Raw genomic sequence first — 21,367 nt, 5'->3', positions numbered from 1 at the left:
TTTTTGTTTTTTTGTTTTTTGTTTTTTGTTTTTTGTTTTTTGCTCGCTCAACTTACACTCTCTGACCGCATTCACTCCTGTCCCCACCAAGGTCGCTCGTGCTGTCTGGGTAAACAATAAAAAATGATCACTTGGCACCAGAGTTCTCGCTCCATATGCATGCAGCAGCCATTATGGTTGTCAGAGAAAGCAGTCGGTCAATCCTCGCCTTACCACAGGCAGGGTCCTCAAGCCGAGCCTTGTGGAAACCCGTCATTTACCCGCCTCACCCTCCGGCCTGTTGACGGGGTGGGTAGCGGCTACAGGGAGTAGAGATGATTATAGAGCTGATAGACACTCAGACGTTAATAATGTTAAACTTGTCTGGCTTGATTCTGCTTCCATTCTTTTTATGTTTTTCCTTTTTTTTTTTTTTTTTTTTGTATATCGCACAGCAGCGCTTGTTGACACACTCTAGCAATTTCGTTATGCATAAATTGAAATGTGTTTATCAGAGCTAGCTTGACATGGAGTTAGCGGAGCTAGCTTGACATGGAGTTAGTGGAGCTAGCTTGACATGTAGTTAGTGGAGTTGGCTTCAAAGTTAGTGGAGCTAGCTTGAAATGCTATTGAAATCGTCGCCGCAGTTGCAGTGTTTATTTAGATGAGCTAGCTTATTTCCTGTCGCCAGCGAAATACTTCTATTTTATACTTATAAGCTGTGAATCCACTTTTATTTTCTAATTCATACTTACACTTGATTGCTGTATAAGTCTGAAAGTCTTGTTTGCACCATGTTTGCAAAGTCTCACTTTTTTATGTGATTTTTCTTCCATGTCCATGGGATTTGAGCAGTCAGAAAAATGGAATGACCAGCTCTCGCAACAGACTGCTGTGTACAAAAAACAAAAACTGTCGTCAGCAGTCCACAGTCCACAGTCCACAGTCCATCACAAACTAGTGGCTCAAATGTGACCTGAGATCCTTGAGGTTAAAAAATGGCTAAAAACTGGTACAGCGAATTTTAAAGCATGCGATGGCGCCATCATTTATTTAAACACGAAAGGTTTTTCCCCAAATTCACGGCTCACTGTCGTAATTAAGCAGGCGGCGTGACAGAGCGCACGTGCACCGCTGTTGACGTCACATGGCTGCTCGTGAGGCTGAGGCTGCGAGAGGTGCATCCACAGTCGGCGCATGATTTCTGTTTTCATGTTCGACGATAGTAGGCTTGCTCCGCATCAATTGTTATGTCTTAACCCATGATATGAAGGCCGATTGTGGGTGAGACATGTTTGGACGACAGCTCTGTACTATCGACTGGCACCCTTGACGTCACCATGTTTCCCACGCACGTGCAGATTACGTCATCCTGTCAACATTAATGGGACGGAACTCCGCACAACCTCTCATGATTTATTTGAAGTTTCTGATGGCAGATCTCTGGTTCCTAGTGAAATGTATCATTTGAACGGTCCCTACAGACAGGACACATCCAATCACTAGGCTTCCTTTTACCGTAATGAGAATGAGAAGGCACGTGACGTATCGGTGTGGTGGTGACGGATCCTGTTTACGACAGAGCGCTTGTAGAAGTCCACTTGCCATATTGTAGAGGTGCGGATGACAAACATTGTTTACGAAAGAGAATCTGTACGAAGCTTCTTGTCATACATCGACCTAGAATACACACGTGCAAACGAGTATGCGGGATATACATACACGTAAGCGCGCGCACACACACCTATTTTATGAAAAAAAAGGAATGTCGAGGAGGGAAGTAGATAAGGGAATCGAGACAGAATATAATGAACAGATACTTGTGGCACTTGTCCACTACAATGTTATCCAAATGTTTATAACAAACAGATACTTTGTCAATGGTCCACCACAGCATCATCCGAGTGTCTGTAGTAAACAAACAACATCATCCGGAGGTTTATATCAGCTTCTTGTGAAACTAGTCCACTACACCCTCATCTGGACTTTTATAACCAACAGAGACTTACAGCAAGTCCACCACAGCATTATCTGATTCCACATTAATTTGTGGGTTTTTCTCTCATAAACTTACCGCCAAATGTAAATCTTAATTATTATTTGTTTAATCAGAGAAGTTCTGAACTGGTGGCCGAGGTTTTCTTGAAAATGAAAACTTGTTATTTCTTGAGGAACGTGGGATCTGCGAAGAATGATTGCCAGATGAAAGTTTAGTACACAGCCATTCCTACCTCCAAAAATTAAATTCTTTTTCCCTCTCAAGGGTCTAGGTTTCTTCGATTTTAATATTACACCCAGGCTATCGGGGTTTTTCTGCAATTAGCATATATTTATCGCTGACTTTCGACCTGATCAAATTTATATGTTCAAATTGTGTGTGTAAATCACACAAAAATTATTTTGAATGCAATTTTTTTATTAATCTTTTGAACTCAATATCTCCTTCTCTGTGCGTGCGTGTGACAGAATTGTTTACTTACAATCTCGTCTAAAACAAAGTTTTGATGTCAAATGAGGTCAACGAGCGCATCCAGCTCCAGCCTTCACTTTCAGTCTCGGAAGTGGAGAAGCTGGGATCATGGCCTCAGGACTCATACATACGTAGTTCCAAACCTGAGTTCTTGTCACGTGGTACCGCGAGGGTCCTATGTCACCAGTCGGTCAGTTTGTTTTCTGTCTACAAAGAGTACAGAAACATGATGGCCCTCGGCTGTGTTATAGATACGAATGTAAGTAGACAGTTCGTTGAAAACCCGGACTTTTGAGCGAAACAGTTCAGTCGGTTAATTATTAATATATATATATTTGTCCTTTAAATTCAACTTGCTGTCACTTGCCTTTTCCTTTAACTGCGTCATGGCCAAAGACAATAAACATCCACAGCGATGCTCCTGCTCATCCAAGATTTATTTTCGCCGCTCTATGTCATTAAAGTGGAAAGATTCAGGGGTCAAGCTTTGAAGATTCAGAGACCAACACGTAACCTTGGCCTTAATGACTGCCAACTACTCGTGTGTGCTCGTGTGTTGCTAATGGCGGCCTTGTGATGTCAACACCATCAGCCCACGCGCCCTGGGAATCGACCGCTAATCGTGAACATGCACCCGGACATTGATTCTGTCGGGTAGCCATAGCCAGCCATAGCCAACCAGCGCCGGGTGGTCGTCATTCCAATGCTAGAGTGAGGCTGACCAACTGTCACAGTCACACTCTCTTCACACGCCTTCTTTCATTCCACAAAACACGAAGACCTGTGTATCGGCTTCTCCTTTCTTCTATTGACGGAGAGTGACTATAGGCAAGGGCAATTATCCGCAGATCAAACCTTAAATATTCTAGAAACTTAGATCATCTCATAAACACAACAAATCATTCGATGCTTAAAGAGTTTTTCTCATACATTAAATTACATCTTACTACATCATGGCATCATGACAGAGGCTTGAGAGGACCGCAGCATCTGTCTGCTCTCTATTTGTGTGTTAAGACTTTCTCCCTTATTTTTCATTACCGCAATTCAGAATTTGCTTTGCTTGTAACAGATCTTGGACATTTTGTTTGCAAATTTCAAATGAGCAAACAGAAATTGTGAAATGAGCTTCCATGTCAGTTCCCATTATAAATCAGTTAGCACATTTGCATTTGGTCTAAAAATCGTGGAGGTCTTGCAGTTGTCAGCCTCTTTTAATATTTGATTATTCTCTCAACCACAGATAACCTACATACACAGGTAAGCTTCAACTTATCAACAAAACCCTCTTTGACATAAACACAACAGGTAATCACCTGGTTTTGGATGCATGCCGATATGTGTGCGTTATTTAACGCGCTGAAATAATTTTTTTAAAACAAATTTTACACAAAGTTGGTGGAGAAAAACAAGTATATACTTTAACTACAGCGTTGCTTTATCGTTGGTCTGGAGACGTTGTGTGGAGCTGAAACACTCGGTAACGATGATGAAGATGAAGACATCAGACATCACAGGTACCGGCGGCGATATATGACAGGCTCCATTACTGGCACCAAGTCTTTGCTCTAGACATCTCCACAACCCACATTCCTCTACTGATGCTTCATTATTTCCAGGTAGAGAGCATCTAGCTAGAGACTAGTCCATCTTCCAACTGACATCAAAAAAGTCGACAAAAAAAGAGCAAAAGAAACATTGCGGCTTTTAGCGAGAAGCAAGACATGTTTTCTTGATGCCATGTCTGGTGACTAAGCCTGCCTTCCCCACTTTGCTGGTCCTGTTCTAATTTCTGTTGTCGTTGAGATGTTGACTGTTTAAAAGGTTTGAAAGAAATGTTGGTGGCCGCTGGTGTGCTCCATGGTTTGCAGGCAGCGCCAGGTTTGCTCTCTTCACTGCGAACCACTTCAGTACACACCGTAAACAAGTGCAGGTAGATGATGTGTAGTTCCACTCTTTGATGTTCCTCTCCAAACCCTGTACCATCAACATCTAATAATTGTCGACATTTCAACACGACGTGCAGCCGCAGCTGCATGCTAGCAGAGAGAAACAAAATGCATCATTGCCAAGAAAGTAGTCATTATTAATAATATTTAATTAAGTTTGAAAAAAAATTATTAGTTACTGTCAACAGTCTGCGCAGCCATTCCTTCTTGATGGAATATTGCCGACAAGGGTAACAGTCATGGCGATCAGAACATTTGTCTTTATTTTTTTTTTCTTTTCCATTTTTCTCCCCTTCCATCCTATGTCTACTTACTACTATTATTTCTTTTCTTCTTTCTTTCTCTTTCTCTCTTTTTCTCGCTGTTTTTTTTTTTCCATCTTCTTTCTTCTCAGTCAACTAAAGCATCTCGATCATCTTTTCTGAACTTCTGTGACGCAGTTCCTGTCAGCTGCACTTCCTGCCGATGGAGTCGTTTTGCGTTTGACGCCGCAGCTGGGGGAGTGCAGCTGACGGTGAGACAGGAGCTGGATCATGGAGACAGACGACAAGTGTTTGTGGCCATACTCCATCTCCTCCCTGTACTGTCCACTTGTGGTCTTTGTTAGTTTCTAGCCTCCACCTGAGAGGCTGTGGGTGTCCCGCCACAAGTGAGGAATATTTCCACAGGAGATCGATGGCCATGCTGACTGCGCACCCTCCGTATCCACCCACCCATCGATAACAAAGCGGGGTAATTATGAGCAAACAAGAACATGGTGAATGGACGGTATCGGGCAGAAGTAGACATGGATTTCGAGTTACTCCCCTTGCCGATGAAATATGGCCGCTGCCAGGCGGCGCTGCTGAGCTGGCGAACTACGCACATCCTTGCGCGTGATTGATGCAATGTGGACATGCGCAGTGAGACTTCTGGTCCGCAGATTTCAAACGTTCTGCACCCAAAGTCCTTTTCGGGAAAATTCTCCTGTTACCGCCCTTGAGAATCAGCGTAGGATGATGACACGACCGAGTATTTACTGAGTGTGAAAGGTCATGATGTAAGAACATTTGTATCAATTCTTGCTGACTCGGTTAGTTTGCCCGGATGTGTGACCTTTTCCTTCAAGAAGTGCAGAGGGTCGCATCTGATTTCTCGCTTTTTTTCAATGCCTGCCTGCTGGTCTGTTCTCGTCCACATCAGATGTCAAGAAGACAGATGTCGCCTTTAATGGAGAACCATGCAAGTTGCTGTCTTGATTCTACCAGGCTGATTGTAAGCTGATTATTTTAGCAAACTAGCCTTTTGTCTTTTTTTCTGCTTGTCCTTCTCGCGGAAGAGATGATGGTTTCCACCCCGCTGACCCCCATCTAGCTTCCATGGTGACTGAAGACCCATCCGCACCCGACCCCTGAGTACCCACCCGTCCCTACCATGCTGACTCTCGTTTGGTTTCTGTGTTCGTGTGCAGAACACTTATCCCTCGCTCTTTCCATCAGCTTAACAAATCTTTTACTACGTTTTCTGAGAGAAGTTTTGCAATCTTTTACTACTTTCCTTAAGTGTTGAGGGAATAGTCTATTTGGGATGTTGACATTTGTGATTTATCAGTCTTGGGTTTGATGGCGGTGGCAAAAAGATGGCAGCTCATCTGGGGATACCTTCCTAATGTTTCTCAAGTCATCACGAGGTGGGCGAACTCTAAATCTTTTCACTTTAACTTTTATTTCCACTTAATCTTTATAGTTGCTGTAATCAATGTTCTGACCTCTCCTTCCGGTTCGCAGTGTTACACTGTTTTCCAAAGCATCCGGGGATTCAACATGCATGCTTTTAGAGCCTGTGTCGTCATAGTTGTACACATATTTAATGTTGCTTTCATTTCACTCACTCTCTCACTCACTCACGCACTCACTCACACACACACACCTCACTCACACACTCACTTATACACTCACTCACACATTTTCCAGTGCAAGGCTCGTTGGCAGGTCACCCGACTTTCTCCACTCGACCTTCACTTCATTCTTACCGTTTATATTACCTTGAGCTACTGTTTCCGAAAGCACATTTTCACGTAAATTTTATGCTGGAAGATGTTAAGACTGTCAGACCCTTTTGTTGTTGTTTGATCGTAAACAAGGGAGCCTCCTCGCACCCCCTGACGGTCCAGAGTTTGTCTCGGTGTATAAACACTGCGAGATAGATCGTTGTCTCCCTTCACCACACTGCGCCACCTCCTGCAGCGAACCCACGTCTTCTCGCAGAATTGTTTGAGTTTTCGTGTGCAGCGAGACATCGCAGCACGTGGCTCCCGCTGCGGTCCTGCTGCACGTGCATGCATCATCCGGGACCTTCCACGGATTGCGGCGCTGGACTGGCGCCAGACGGTCCCGCTGACGTTGCTGCCTCTGCGTCCGACAGATGTCGGGTATGACTACAGTTCTCTTTATTTCTGACGGGAGTCAGAGCTGTCGTCATATCCGACAGTTGTTAGGGATGTAAGTTAGCTCCATGACGGACAGACTGAGGGAGGCAGCGAGTGTCTGTTATATCCGACGGTGTCATGGATGGATGGTGTCGCCAGCATGTCTGAAGTGGTCAGAAACCTGGGTCATTTTGAGCCAAGGTATACATTTGAGATGTCTTTGAGGTATGTCACGTGTTGACATGTTTATCGGCCAAACAATTGTTCTTTGTCATTGGGGTCTGCAACGGTCAAGATCCAAACAAGCTAACTTTTATTTGCATGCAAAGTCTCCATCTCAGCTCGGCTCTCTCGTTCCCACGACACCAAACCAACCAAAGACTTTGTGGACTGTTGTGAGCTGCTGCCTCACTGAGGTTTGCTACCACACGTGTCTCATCATCTGCCGGCCTCTACCTTAAACTGACATAATCAGAGGCTCCATCACGCTCAAAGAACGACGATAGTGGTTGCTATAGTGACCGAGCTAATCTGTCACCTGCTGGAGCCTGTGTAGTCGGTCATGCGAATACCCCCTTACCCCCTCACACACACACATCATAATAAAAATACAAAATTTGTAAGCGCACTCACACTCCTAAGTAGAATTCTCTTAGCACTTGGGAACAAAAACGAAACATAGACAGCATACGAGAGACAGGAAAACAAACAAATAACATATGAGCTATAAAAGAATAACACATGCAGAAGATATCCTTAAATATTTGTGAAATACTTTATCAAAATACTTTGTGTCATGGCAATAGCAAGAAGACACAGTGGCAAGGCACAGTGACCGAGCAATCAGTTGATACAGATAAGTAAGCGAGGAACAGTCAGTCAGCCATTCGTCTCTAGACTGGTGCCGGTTGTTCGGGGAGCACACGGAGAGACATGGCAGCTGACAAAGTTCACTCAAAATATTCTACACGAAGCCGTTTGAAAGTCGAGAAAGTTGTGAACCTGATTCTAAAGAATGTGGCTGTTTAGGACTTGCTCCATCTGAAGCCAGACAAGCAGGTCAGTAGAGAATCTCTCAATGTTTCCTTGCCTCCACATCTCCCAACACACGATGTACAGCACAACGACATCCACATCCTGGTCTTAATGTCTTATAAACATGTAAACATTGCCAACACTACCTCTCTCTCTTACTCTCTCTTTTCCCCTCTCCTCACACACCGTTCTGCACATGATGTCTGCGATCTGTCAATTTTTTTAAGACTTCCATTTTTCTGACACAATCTTCCGTCATGCTGAAGGGAACCAGAAGCGCACGCGCACAGACACTCCGGGGGGTAGTAGGGGGAGAGAGATGATCTCAGGTGGGTTTGAGTGTCTGGGAGCAGAGCCTTACCTGCACTTTTCACCTGACTCCACTATGTAAGTGTAGGGAGGGCATCAACGTACGGCAAGAAACTCGACCGACCTTTCTGAGGTCATCATATGATTCACAGTCGTCGCTGCCGATAACAAAAAGAAAAAGTTTTAAAACACGAGCGCGGAAAGCGGGATTTTGCTCTTTCGTGTCGAAGTCTTTTAATTATTGCCGATGACCTTAGAACTGACCTGACAGCTACCCGTGTATCGCTCGTCTGCTCAGTTCATGTTTGGGTGGTTGCTGAGCGCTACGTTGACAAACCCACAGGAAGATGTCACAAACTCTTTCTCTCGAGCTCCCTCCCTCACTCTCTCACCTCGAATGACAGTAGAAATCCAGGGGAAAAAATACACGTCTAAAATTTGGAATTATCAATTAGGTTTCTTTCACGAGCATTACAAAGCCTGATTTGCATGCTCGTGGTGCTGATCCTGTCACGGGAGATGCAGAAGGAAATGAGGAGCTGCGGAAGGTTTTTACCCCGCACGTAGCGCGTCACAACTCATTATCATACTCATCCCCAGTTTTTTCCCCACTTCCGCAAGTTTTGGGCCAGAATGCAAAAGTTCTCAGGTACTTAGCAGGAAGGCAAGTCTTATTAACATCGCGCTGTATCGAGAGAAACGTGCTTTACTACTTCTATTCTCCCCACGCTCTCCCCCAACCGCACCTCTCTCTCTCCAATATCCTTTATGGAGTGAAAAAAAACGGTGAAAGGAAGGAACAAGGCAGCGTGAGGCGCTGTATAGAGAGCTGGTCTGTGTGGATGAGGATTGTTAGTCCGTGGTGGACTGTTGTTGTTCTGAACGTTGACCACACTAGGGTGGGATGAAGTGGCCAGCAAGGACTGATCATTCTCCAGTCCCTGGCAACAGGTGAGTGGGGGACGCCAACAGGTGATCACCTGTGGGGCTGACGCCGTCGCCTACCTGTGCCGTTACAAACGCGCAGTTTGCAGTAATTACCGAGACTGATTTAGGATTCGTTTGCGTTCCCAGACTCTACTTTGGAAGCATTTTGTCTTACTGAGAGGTGCAGTCTGCTTCCCGCATCGCCCGCCAGGATGTAGGATGGGCCGGTGACTGCAGCCACTCCACTGTCATCAGCAAGTCTTGCACAGCACCAGACGTGGGGAGCAAGGGGGTCTATAGAGAGAGGCTTGCTCTTTTTAATTTTATTTTTGTTTTGTGGTTGCATCTCTTCCTTCCTTTCTCTCAAAGTGACTGTGTGTTAGGTAATGTGGATGTTTGCATGTGTGTGTATTCGTGCGCACGCGAGTGACTGAGACATTTGTGTGAAATGCTATCCTTGCGTATGTGTGTGTTATCACTTTGAGGATACCAACGGCATGATATTTCTGGCATCACACATCTGTGGGCTATTTATGTGACATGTGACACATCTATCTAATATTAGTGTGACATCTCCAAAACATCTGTCTGATGTTAGTGTGACATTTAAAACATCTGTTGGTATTAGTTTCACTGATACACAATCTGTCTACAAGGTCCTGTAGCAATAAACCCAGGTGAATGCGTACGAGTGCCAGGAAAGCCTCAATGCACCGAAGACTTTTTTGTCTTCTCCAGCTTTCATTGTGATTCCTCTTTTGAAAGTTCACCGAAATGTGCCATAAAGCAACTCTTGTTTTGGATCCCGGTATAAAATGTCAACGTTTATAGATACTCTTGTATAGCCTGAAATGTGGGGTTTGGTCTGTCGGTATTGTGACCCTGCACTTAATGAGTGTAGCTTGTAAGACAGGATAAGTCCCTGTCAAACGACTGTTTTGCACTGCAGTGAACCCCAGTGTTCACAGTCTTTGTGTGCTCATACCAGTCTGTTGTACCAAGTGGGCCATGCAGGACACCTGTTGATGAGGTGGCTGTGGCACTGGGGTCACAGGCTGATGGCCTACGTCTTCACTAATTGACAGATGCTGTGATGTCCCTTGGGTCCACTGCTGAAATACCTCTGTCCGCTTGTGGACCTTTACACACAATAGAGCACTGAGTTTAACATCTCACAACTGATCAGTTTAGTCTTCTGGAAGTACAAATATTTTTTCCCTCAAAAAATGTGTCTCCAGCATTTTACACTGAGCATCATGTCATTCAAGAGATGCTAAAGCTCGTCTTATGCAGTCATAAGCAACAAACCTACCATGCAAATAAGTTACAAACAAGTTGACAAAAAAAACCCAACAAAGTATCAAAATATTCAAAAGTTATCAGAGACCAAACCGAACAATACCTCAGCACTAAATTGCTATCAACTGCTGACACGGTGCCACATTTTACAAGCCTTGCTCAAATGGAAAAGTGTTTGAATCAGTTTCACTGAGCAGCAAACAAACAAACACATATCCTACTTTATGTACTTTAGTTTATACACAGAGGTTTGGAAACCTCGCGAGGTATGTGCGTCATAGTCTGACTACAACTACAGCAACCCACACTGAAACAAATAGAAACAAGATTTGCGATGTAATCCACCCCTAAGTCACATTTGATTGTACCCGTTGAAGCCAGCAGCTAAAAACAAATTTAAAAAGACAAACAGAAATCTTAGTCACAGAATTTCACCATCGTCATCTACTGTCGGAAAGTAAGACGGACGACAATAAAAAAACTTCACATATTGCTGTCTACTGTCAGGGTGTCCAAATACCAAACTGTAATAAAATATCATGAAGGTGACAGCTGGAATTAATTTACACTAAACGCCCTTTTTCGTCGTTTTTTTTTTTTTAAGTTACCGCAGCAAAACAGTGGAGTTCTCTCTCCTTCCATATCCGCTACCTACCAGTCATTGAATCTTTTAAATGTGCACTAAAAACACACCTGTCCTCACAAGATCCTCACACTCTTCAGACACTCTTCTCGCACTCCCACACTTCTCAGTCTCAGCACACTCTCCTCACACACTCCTCATACTCTCCACACTGTCCTGACAGTCTCCACACACTTTCCACACACTCTCCACACTTTCTGCTCCGATTGGCCTCGACACGCAATACAGACACAACCTACATGTACAATAAAGATATTTCACCTTGTTAGCTCGAACAACCACCAAACCATCATCTACACAAACAGTGTGGCATTGTAATCACGAGAGATGTCTTTGGATGGGGTCATGACCCTCTGCCGTAAGTGAGAGCATCCGCCCCCGCACACACTCACCCCGCCCCCAACAAGGTGCACCGCCATCGCAAGGCCATGGATGCAATAGAAATTCTTTCTGTGACCCTGCCCGACCTCAGATCCCTCACCCTCGCCTGCACTCAATGACAGTGAGAGTGGTATTGCAGCACAACAATATTTAAACTTACCCCATCCTGTACCGTCTGACACCCGGAGAGACCGGTATTACAACAGAAACTCGGCCGACGATGCTCGGCTACACCTGTCGACCTCTTTCCACCCAGACGTCGCTGCACACTTGAGTTGTTTGTGAAAAATTGAACTTTGAGTCAAGGGTGACTTATTCCTTGATCCCAGGCAGCTCCTCTCTCTACCGCTTGTGTAGGAGGTTTGTTATTTTTACCTGGCAATGAGGGAGCCAAGCTGCTTCACCACCTTGCCCTCCGTGACAGCGGCCTGGCGTGGTGCTGGCAGCCAAGATCCAAGACAGAAGAAGGGGAGAAGAAAGATCTCCCCCTCCCCACGGTCTCTGGGGAAGTTGTGTGTACGACAGCGCCACCCTGCCAGACTGGGTCGAAACGCAACAATAAACATCTACCTGCAACTACTCCAGGTGTGTGTCTTCCTCCGCGTGTTTATTTTCATGTCGGACGCACCTAAAGAACTGGTTTAGATTGCGATCTCTTATGTAATTAACGGTAAGTACCTGGCCAGATAGGTAAACACCGCTTGTCGGCTTTTTTGTGGTCATTTGGCGAAAGCATAAAACATCTTCATGGGAAGAAAATTTGGGGAAGAAAAAGTAGTGAGAGTGGTAACCTTAAAGTAGATGCGGGTGACTTTTGTTTCGTTGTACAGTTCCTGCCTTGGAAACGGTGACACAGTCCACTGGGAACAATTCGAGCGTGAATTAATTGGCTCTAGCACTGAAGGTCTTGAGGTCTTGCTTGTACGCACTGACGAACACATGGTAACTGCCAGTATCAGTAGCAATTACTACGTCATAGTGATGTCGGTCAGACCATCGGACCATACGTGGATCCTGTCACATGACTATCAGGACGTACATGGATCTGGTTACATGGCCATCGGGCCATACGTGGATCCTGTCACAAGACTATCGGGACGTCCATGGATCATGTCACATGGCCATGGGGCATACCGCGGGTCCCTTGTGTAATTGGCGATCCCATGTTGTCTGGTGTTAATAAGCGTGTTCACCCACTCCCTGTGCCAGTCCAAGAGCTATCTGGCAGACTGCCTCGCATCCATTAGCAGATGGTCCTTGCACTTCGTGAGTACTCTTTGACCTTTAGAGTCCATGTCATTGGTTCTAGTGAGGTACAAATGGCGAAGCAACCTGCATGCGAAGCCTATTTTACTTATTTACTTATTTTAACATTTTATTTACTTATTTTCAGTGTAAGACTTGTTTTACTTATTTTCACTGTGGTACTTACTTTGACCAAGTGCTGAGCCTCAGTCAGGGACAAAAGCCATCGAGGGAGAAGTCGGTCTGTGGGTGGAACTGGCAGGGTTAATGGGTTAGACGGGTTTTTGCCAAAAACGATGGGCAAAAGGTCGGGTTTCCATCAGCAGCCAACACTTCTTATCGAAGCTGACAGCTCGCCAGGCGGCGCATTCATCACTGATCGGGAATCAAGGGCGACCACTCGCCTACAGGAGTTATCGTCTGTGCCAGGAGGGAAGAAGAAGAGGATGATCGTTTCCGTGATCTATGTTACAGCCAATCAGCGAGACCACACGGAGCTTGCACGTTACGACCCAGTCACGTGGTCCGGGATCTGAACGTTGTCTTTGTAGGGGGCGTAATCGATGTTAGTGAAGCAGCATGTTGACAGAAACTAGCCATCATCCACAAATAGCTTCAAGTCGGTAATGATGGAGGTAGGGGAAAAAAAAAAAGAAAGGTAGATGAGTTAAACATAGCTAGGAGAACAATGACAGATAACGACGACGACGATGACAGTTGTTAGAAAGGCGACATGTTTTATTTACATTCTGACTTCTACAGCATGAATCTGATTTCCCTTAAGGGTCAAACGAAAATACTTCGGGTTATACAGAGGTCGAGAGACAGAGTTATACAAAGAGTAAGAGAGACAGAGACAGTGCTTCATACAGTTCGAGAAAGGCTGAATATATTATAGGCAAGACAGGAGAAGGAATAAATACGTCAAAAGGGAGTGAGGCACATGTTCACATCCCTCCGTACGTCCTCAAAAAGATTGAGTGCTCGGTGATCGCTCGACACATAATGCTTCTCCTCAAAAAAAAAAAAATAATAATCATAATCATCATAATAATAATAATCATAAACAGTAAACTTTCCCCGCTTTCATCAGATGAAAAGTGGATGCAATGTTGCAGGAGGGCTTCAGTGATGTGTTGTGAAAGGTAGATGTCGAGGTACATAAGGCGAGAAGTGCGTGAGGCACGTAAACCTCGTATTGCATGTGGTATACAAAAACAAATAACAACCTACGGTAACCTGCGCACGGCACTGCCACATTTATTCATGGGGCGAGCAAAGACATGTCAAACTTCATTAGTCACTTGATTTGCGCTCGACACGTCGTAATTAATGTATCAGATACGCGGACACATTACGAATAATGTAGGACATCATTTACATAACAAAATCTTAATTAAATTATGCAGTGACACACCAGTCATCTCTGAAATGTCCCCCACTGCCCCAGTGACAGCAGCCCAATGGTTGTGATGTTCTCTTGGGACCGACACACTTGAATAAAACAAACGACATTAACTTATAAACTATGTTGATATGCGTTATTAACGGCATCAATATAGAGTGTAATAGTTTGTAATTACTAACATCACTTTAACACAAATATAATCTGCTGTTAGTAAGCAAATATTTGTATGTGACTAGAAATCCAGGCACAAGCTTACGACCGTGATTAATGTAAGCAAAAGTGTTGAAACTATGACAGGTCGGGGTCAAATGTCAGCCCATCGTCTATACGTGGACAGGAAGGGAGGACTACAATCTGCGCCCGTTCACAAAACTGTAGACATCAAGAGGAACTCTACTACTTGACACACTATTCCATGAATTATTTTAGTTAATCTGCGTAGAACATTTTTATCTGACAGAATTCCTTCTCTAGTCTCAGCACTCTAGTTTTTACTGCCTGCTTTTGATAAGTTATTTAACAGTTAAATTCTTTCAGTCCTTCTTTACAGCATTTCAATTTCTTGGAAAAATGTTATGAAGTTTTGTTTGCATTTCTCAGATTGCTATTTCCACAAAAAACAACTTTAAGACTCGGCTGTCTGAGTTGGTATGACTGAGGTTCTGTGTCTGATGAAGGTAACGTACTTCAAAGAACTCGTCACAGTTCACCTGAAAGACTCTCGCGCTGAAAGACTTTTTACGAGGCCATTGAAATGCCCGCCGCAGGTGTTTACAGTCTCAGTCTGCGGCACCGGCGTCTACAGAACGGTCATATTCTCTGTTCCTGTCTCCACAGACAGTCTAGACATCTACACCAGTAGAGAGGCAGTGTCATCACAATATGAGGGAAAGCAGGCAAGTGGAGCATCGTCACTGAGTCACGTGAGTCAACATAGTCCAGCACGGAATCGGATGACAACCTGAGTTAGAAAGCAATGGAGTGAAAATGTTAAAGCGATAATTAAGGAAAAACCCTTCTAGTAAAGGTAGTTAAGAAAGTGGTTGGACACACTGTTTAGCGAGTTACTCAGTGGAAATGTGTGATGGGCGTTATCAGTGACGTTCACAGTCTGTGACCACGTACACAAGTCTCGTCTCTGACCACATGCAAGTCTTACCCTTGTGGACTACTGTTTTAAGAACGATATTGTAGTCTATTTGGTGTTTGTCCCCGCTACGTCACGTCTTCACTTGGATTAAATAGTGTAACGTGACTTCGTCTCCTCTGTTGGTCTAGCAGCAGCTCACGTAGTGCACACTTCCGTCGGTACGTCTCACTTCACGTGGGTTCGGTATACTTTCTGAGTTTTCGCCGACCCGTTTGGCATGTTACACGTGACTGCATGTGAACATCCTTCAATTAGCAAGATTTGTGAGTGTGGTAACGGACGTTCACTTTTATTGTAGCCAGTAGGGGAGACGTCACGAGCTTTCGTGAACAAAACATAAAACACTAATGAAGCAAGGGAAGCAATGCAGCTGCTCGCTCGGGATTACCGCCCGCGGCTCCTGACGCTTCACGCTGAACGCATGTGTGTGTATGTGCGTGTGTGTGTGGTTTGTGTGAGGTGTGTGTGCATGTGTGGTTGTGTGGGTGTTTGTGTGTGTGAGGTGTGTGTGCGTTTGTGTGTGGTGTGTAAGTGTGTGTGTGTGTGTGTGTGTGTAAAGGCTATTCTAGTGAGCGTGCCAGACACGGACACCATCCTTTAACCTAAAACAAGCTCCTACTTTTACTGGCACCTGCCTCCCCAAGTCATATCAGACAAGGAAGGAGGGAAGGGAGAGAAGAGAAATCGGCAAAGGCTTGGTTCCTGCGTTACGTCCCTTCGTTCTTGTCTCCACTGTGGCGAGTGGAGGGATCGCTGGTTATTGGGTGGTGCTGGTACCGCAGTCAGGACAGGGTGGGTGTACAAGCAAATAAATAAATAATTTGAAAAAAAAGAGAGAATTCCGTTTAAACAGCATTTGACTTTGTCTATTATTTCTTTCCCAGTACTGAATAGTCTACTGAATGAATAATGGTTAGAGCGCTGGCGTCCGAACTGAGAAGCACGTCGGTTCGAATACCCATGTAGATCGGCTCACTTCTCTTAGTCGACCCAGCTGGCGGGAATAGGTACCTGACTTCAGAGAGAGTTGGGGAAGCTAAGCAGACAACGAGAAAAGTGAGATCTCTAACACCTCACTCGCTAACGACCTAAAAAGGTCATGGGACGACCTTTATAATCCATGCGTATTTCCTGTTTCATTATACATAACACTTCTTTAAATTATGCACAAAATTTCTTTAAATTATACATAAAACTTTTTTAAATTTCAGTTATCATCCAGAGATGGTGGGACTTCTGAGACCACAACTGACATCACCACATCGAGCAACGACACCAGCATCGTGGTCTACAACGACTCTGAGAGCGTGTGGGCGAACTGGAGCGTCTGAACGACGAGCGCGCTGTGTACTTCATCCCCGCCGTGCTGTGGGTGCTGACTCTGATGGTGGTGGGCGTCCTGGGCAACACGCTGGTCATCTACGTGTATCGTCGTCGCTTCAAGCGCACGTCGTCTAACTACTTCATCTTGACCATGGCCATCTTCGACCTGGTGGCGTGCGGCGTGGGCATGCCCACCGAGATCTACGACCTGCTCAAGCCCTTCACCTTCTACAGCGATGTCGGGTGTAAGATCTTCCGCTCCACCGAGATATTTACCATCTACGGCTCCGTCGTTGTGCTCGTCGAGATCGCCTTCGACCGTTACTTCAAGATCTGCCGCCCGCTCATGGTCGTCAGCCTCTTCAAGATAAAGGTCAGGGGTCACTCACATTAAAGCCATGTACACAGTCTGTATAAAATTTACAGGTAAAACCATGTAACAAGCTCTACAGCCGCGTGCATGTGATTCTACAGCCTCGATAGCCATGAGTATTAACGTATTATTACTTACAGTAAGAAGTCATGTGACCTAAGAACAGTTGCTATGGTTACAGGCGTTGTGTATGGTGGCGGCGGTGCTGGCCCTGCTCTTCTCCACGCCCTCCTTCTTGCTGAACGGCATCAAGCGCACCCAGACACCCATCCGGGGCGTTTGCGGCTTCGACTGCTCCATCGCGCATGCGTACAAGAACACGGCCTTCCAGATGGCCTACTACGTCTTTCTCGCCGTCGTCTTCATCCTCACTCTCATCATCCTGACACTGCTGTACGTGCGCATCTGGTTGGAGCTCCGCCAGCGACGGCGCATGGTCATCGGCGACCAGCTGACCAAACCACGTGACGACGAGTTGGCGGAGGTCAAGAGGTTCCGTGTCAGGTCAGTGACCCACGTGTCTGGCAGATCTTGGATTGAGAATACATTGAGTGGTCAGATTAAGAAAATTAAGAGTGTGTGAAAGGTCATGCGTGACGTAATTCCTGTACCTGATGTCCCCAGGTACGCTTCTAGCATGAGCGACGAAGAGTCTGGCGGGTCGAGGGCCAACTCGGCCACCAACCTGACCCTCAACTGCATCAACACCGGCGCCAACAACTCCTCCCTCACGGCCACCATGTCGTCGTCGACGTCGAAGCGGTCGCGCTTCAGCAGTCTGGCCAGCTACGCGTCACGCCTGCACGCCAGCCGCACCACCGTCGTGCTCTTCGCCGTCACCGTCGCCTTCGTCCTCAGCTTCCTGCCCGCCCTCGGCGTCATGGTCGTCCGCACCGTCGTCAAGGACTTCGACGAGAAGCAGAGCATGGGCAGCCTGGTGGCCACCAAGATCTTCTCCAAGTTCAACTTCATCAACAACGCCATCAACCCCATCATCTACAGCTTCCTCAACATCAACTTCCGGCGCCAGGCGCGCAAGGCCGTGGAGAAAGTGTTCTGCTGCGACCGACGTCACAGACACCCGCCACAGAAGGCCGACTCGGACCGTAGCACCAAGAAGGAGTATATACACGCCTGAACATTAGGACGGCGATACCCTCGTGTATCGCGATCTGCACAGACCTTCCTACCCTCATGACACCTGGCATCACCTCGGCATGACACAGTCTCACCTGTTCAACAACTTGCAGTCTGGCAACAAAATAACTGGGGTGTTGGAACTCTCCTCGACATGGGTGGGCCAATGAGAGGCAGAGGACCTCTCCCGTGTCTGTGACAGAAGTTTGGACAAGAGTGTGACAACAGTCACTGAACTTAAGGACTAGATGGATTTCGTGCATGAATTATAGTCGAAAGAGTGGTGAATGGAGGTCAATCTCAACCTCTCGTCGCCACCTAGGGTTGTCTTCATGAGACGATGGACCTATAGCCTATAGCTACAGTACTCACCCGCTGAACAAACAAACAAACAAAAAGTCTACACGGGTATTTGTAAACTGCTTCTGTCTTCAAGTGTACATCGTGCGACTAATTCATTTTGCCCCGTGGCTTGCACTGCTGTACAAATACCTCAACCATGGTCAGCACTGTTGTACAGATACCTCGACATGGTCAGCACTGTTGTGAAAACACCACATGGCGGAGGTGACCTGCTAAATACATGCATGACCCCACAGGACCCACGTGACATACATTTACACTGGTCTGGAATCTCTTCAAACATTTCTTGAATCATGTGTTTAACAATATACTTTGTAACTGTTCTTTGAAAACTTTGTTTTCATTGTATAAGTAGACTACCACGTGTTGACCTTTAATTAATCATCGTAATTTGTTGATATTCAAACTACTCACATTAGCCTTAACATTTTACACATCATTTTTCGAAGTTATCATTAGAATGTTGTATATGTTTGATTCGATTATTTTATCGCATATACGTAAATTATTAGAAACCATCGTGGAATTACTTAAGAATACTCTACGAAATGCAGCAGGTCACATGTAATCAAGGAGGTAATTAAATCCAGCAGCATGATATTATTTTTAACATAGACAATATTATCAGAGTCAATGTTATTCACATCCTCGTCCTAATGGTATGTGAAGCATGCTTGTCATCAGACAGAAATAACGTTTACCGTTATTTTCCGATGTTTCCCCGGGTCTTTGACCCCTGTACCAGTGGATTAAATAAGGGTGGATGTGCCACCGCGATCGTTATCCGAAGTGTGCAGTGTTTTGTTTGCCATAACACAAGAACCAAACAGTTCGCGGGACATTGGTTTGCACAAGTGACCGGAATAAAACCTCCGAGTCGTGAACACTACACCACACTGAAAACATCACGTGACACACCCCAAGTTGTTTCACAATCACGAGTGGGCCACTAGACGTCTTCAGCGATGGGTGGTTGGGGTACGATGGCAACGGATAGAGGTTGGTAAGTTTTCAAGCGCCGTAACTGGCCTTCGGAGTCCACATTCTCGGTATAAAGTGTCTGAGGTTGATAATAAAAAACTCAATCTTCCTTGTGCCACAATCTTTTGTAGAAGCTGTCGTCACTGGCCAAGATGTAGGTCACGCTTGATGTGACCTTTTTACAGAGACAGCTGTCAAAGTCTGGCAACACTTGACCTTTCTCTTGTCCACGTCACGTGCTTGACAAGCCTGTGGTTGCAGAGAGTGATACCCGTGACGGTCACGTGTTCACCTGCGCTGACTGGACACGGGGATCAGCAGGACGAAAGACGTTGGTGTCGCGTTTTCTTCGTGGGCGTCTGCTGACCGCTCGTTGAGCCTTCAGACTGACTGGGACATTTCAATGAGCCTCCAGACTGACTGGAACATTGCAAGATCCTGACTGAGCCTTCAGCTTGCTGGACATCTCCAAGTGGACATTACTAAAAGGTCCTCATCATCAGTCCCTTTACTGGCATCAGCCGGACGCTGGTACCTTTCGCTGGACATTGAAGTCGGTCTGTGCTGTGTTTACCAGGTCTCTCATTGGGAGGGGGGGATTTTTTCACAGTCACCAGCCTTTTTTTTTTTTTTCTCTGTTCATCCCGACGGCGACCTCCCTCCATGTATCTCTGGAGGACCGTCTTCGTTAGGGTCTCATGTCTCGCGACATGCAGTCGCCGTCCCTGGACCTCCTTGAGCTGAGCGCCTCGCAAACCAAACTCTGCTGTGCCCTCTGCCTGATGGTGTGCCCCCGCCTGATGGTGTGCCCTCCTGATGGTGTGCCCCATCGTCTGTCCTGCTTTGCAATGTTCCCACCCCGGCACAAGTCATGGTGCTGCATATAACAAAGTGTGAAATGTTTGCAAAAGTTCTAATAGCACCTTAAAAAAACTTCAGTTTTCTCTGGCAGTACAGACCGCTAAGCAGATTTTCTTAATTTCTTTACATGACAAGTAAGTTTATCTTCAACAATTATACCGAAATATTTTTAATTACCCACTCTTCTTACTGCTTCTCATTTGATAAATATTTCATCTAAAACAACCACGTCTTTCCTAAAATTTGCAATCATTCCTTTCGTTTTGCTTACATCCAACTCTGACAAAGTGATCTCCTGGTGTCTGTAGTAGGAGTCGTCATCGCTGGAAGTCAGTCTGTCAAGCCCGGTGTCGCGTCCTGCTGCACAACCAACCACAAGGGTAGGTTTACCCACCCACCCGACTGCATGGTACACCTGCATCTTACGTTTCATAAGGTACACGCAAACATGCCTTACTGTATGTACGGTGCTCACAAAACACACCTTCAACACTACATTTGTCATATCACTGCCAGCCGCCTATTGTCATGACACTTCATACGCCTGCCACCTGCCTATGATAGTGACATGCTGAACTTGTGTCAGGCAGGCGTTTTAATGGCGGGTGATCCCACTACCAGTGTTTAAATTATGTGTGTTATATGTGAATATAAACATGACTACTAATACATGAGATTATAATAATAAATGTTGAATGACATGTATTTTACGTGGCATAAATAGATGTGCGTGTTTCTAGTTTGTGATCTACCCGCGATACCAAAGAATATTTTTAATAGCTGAGGCGTCGATGCTACTAGGCATGAAAACACACAATGTTTGAGCCAAGACAACATGAAGGCTCAGCCAAGATCACAACGATTGAGTTCTTCTTGTTCCTAGTCGCCGCCAGTGGAGCATAGGGTCACAACCACACCCCGCCATCGCACCCGGTTCTGGGCGTCCCTCTCCAGTTGAGACCATGTCGTGCCAGTTGCCTCCACATCTCTGTGGACTGATCTCCATGTCTGTCTGGGTCTCCCAACCCTGCGCCTCCCCTGTGGGTTCCAGTCCAGAGCTTGTCTTGTTAAATTGTCAGCCGGCTTTCGCCAGGTGTGACCATCCAGCCCCACTTCTGCTTCTTGAT

General features: G+C 45.7%; 1 protein-coding gene across 3 annotated transcripts in view; it reads left to right on the top strand.

The window, feature by feature from the left end:
- The window catches only part of LOC112571575 (neuromedin-U receptor 1-like), a 71,153-nt gene extending 50,848 nt beyond the window's left edge, over nucleotides 1-20,305 (top strand). For all 3 annotated transcript variants that reach the window (XM_025250655.1, XM_025250654.1, XM_025250653.1), the window contains 3 exons: nucleotides 16,414-16,898; nucleotides 17,080-17,402; nucleotides 17,523-20,305. In XM_025250655.1, coding sequence (XP_025106440.1) covers nucleotides 16,587-16,898; nucleotides 17,080-17,402; nucleotides 17,523-18,036 — 1,149 coding nt within the window. In that variant the 5' untranslated portion in view covers nucleotides 16,414-16,586 and the 3' untranslated portion in view covers nucleotides 18,037-20,305. The remainder of the gene's footprint in view (nucleotides 1-16,413; nucleotides 16,899-17,079; nucleotides 17,403-17,522) is intronic.
- The last annotated feature ends 1,062 nt before the right edge of the window (nucleotides 20,306-21,367 follow it).

Source organism: Pomacea canaliculata, linkage group LG9 (assembly GCF_003073045.1).
Source record: "Pomacea canaliculata isolate SZHN2017 linkage group LG9, ASM307304v1, whole genome shotgun sequence".
Classification (NCBI taxonomy): Eukaryota; Metazoa; Mollusca; class Gastropoda; order Architaenioglossa; family Ampullariidae; genus Pomacea; species Pomacea canaliculata.
Note: the sequence above shows the minus strand (reverse complement) of the source record. Positions and strands in the feature narration are given on the sequence as shown.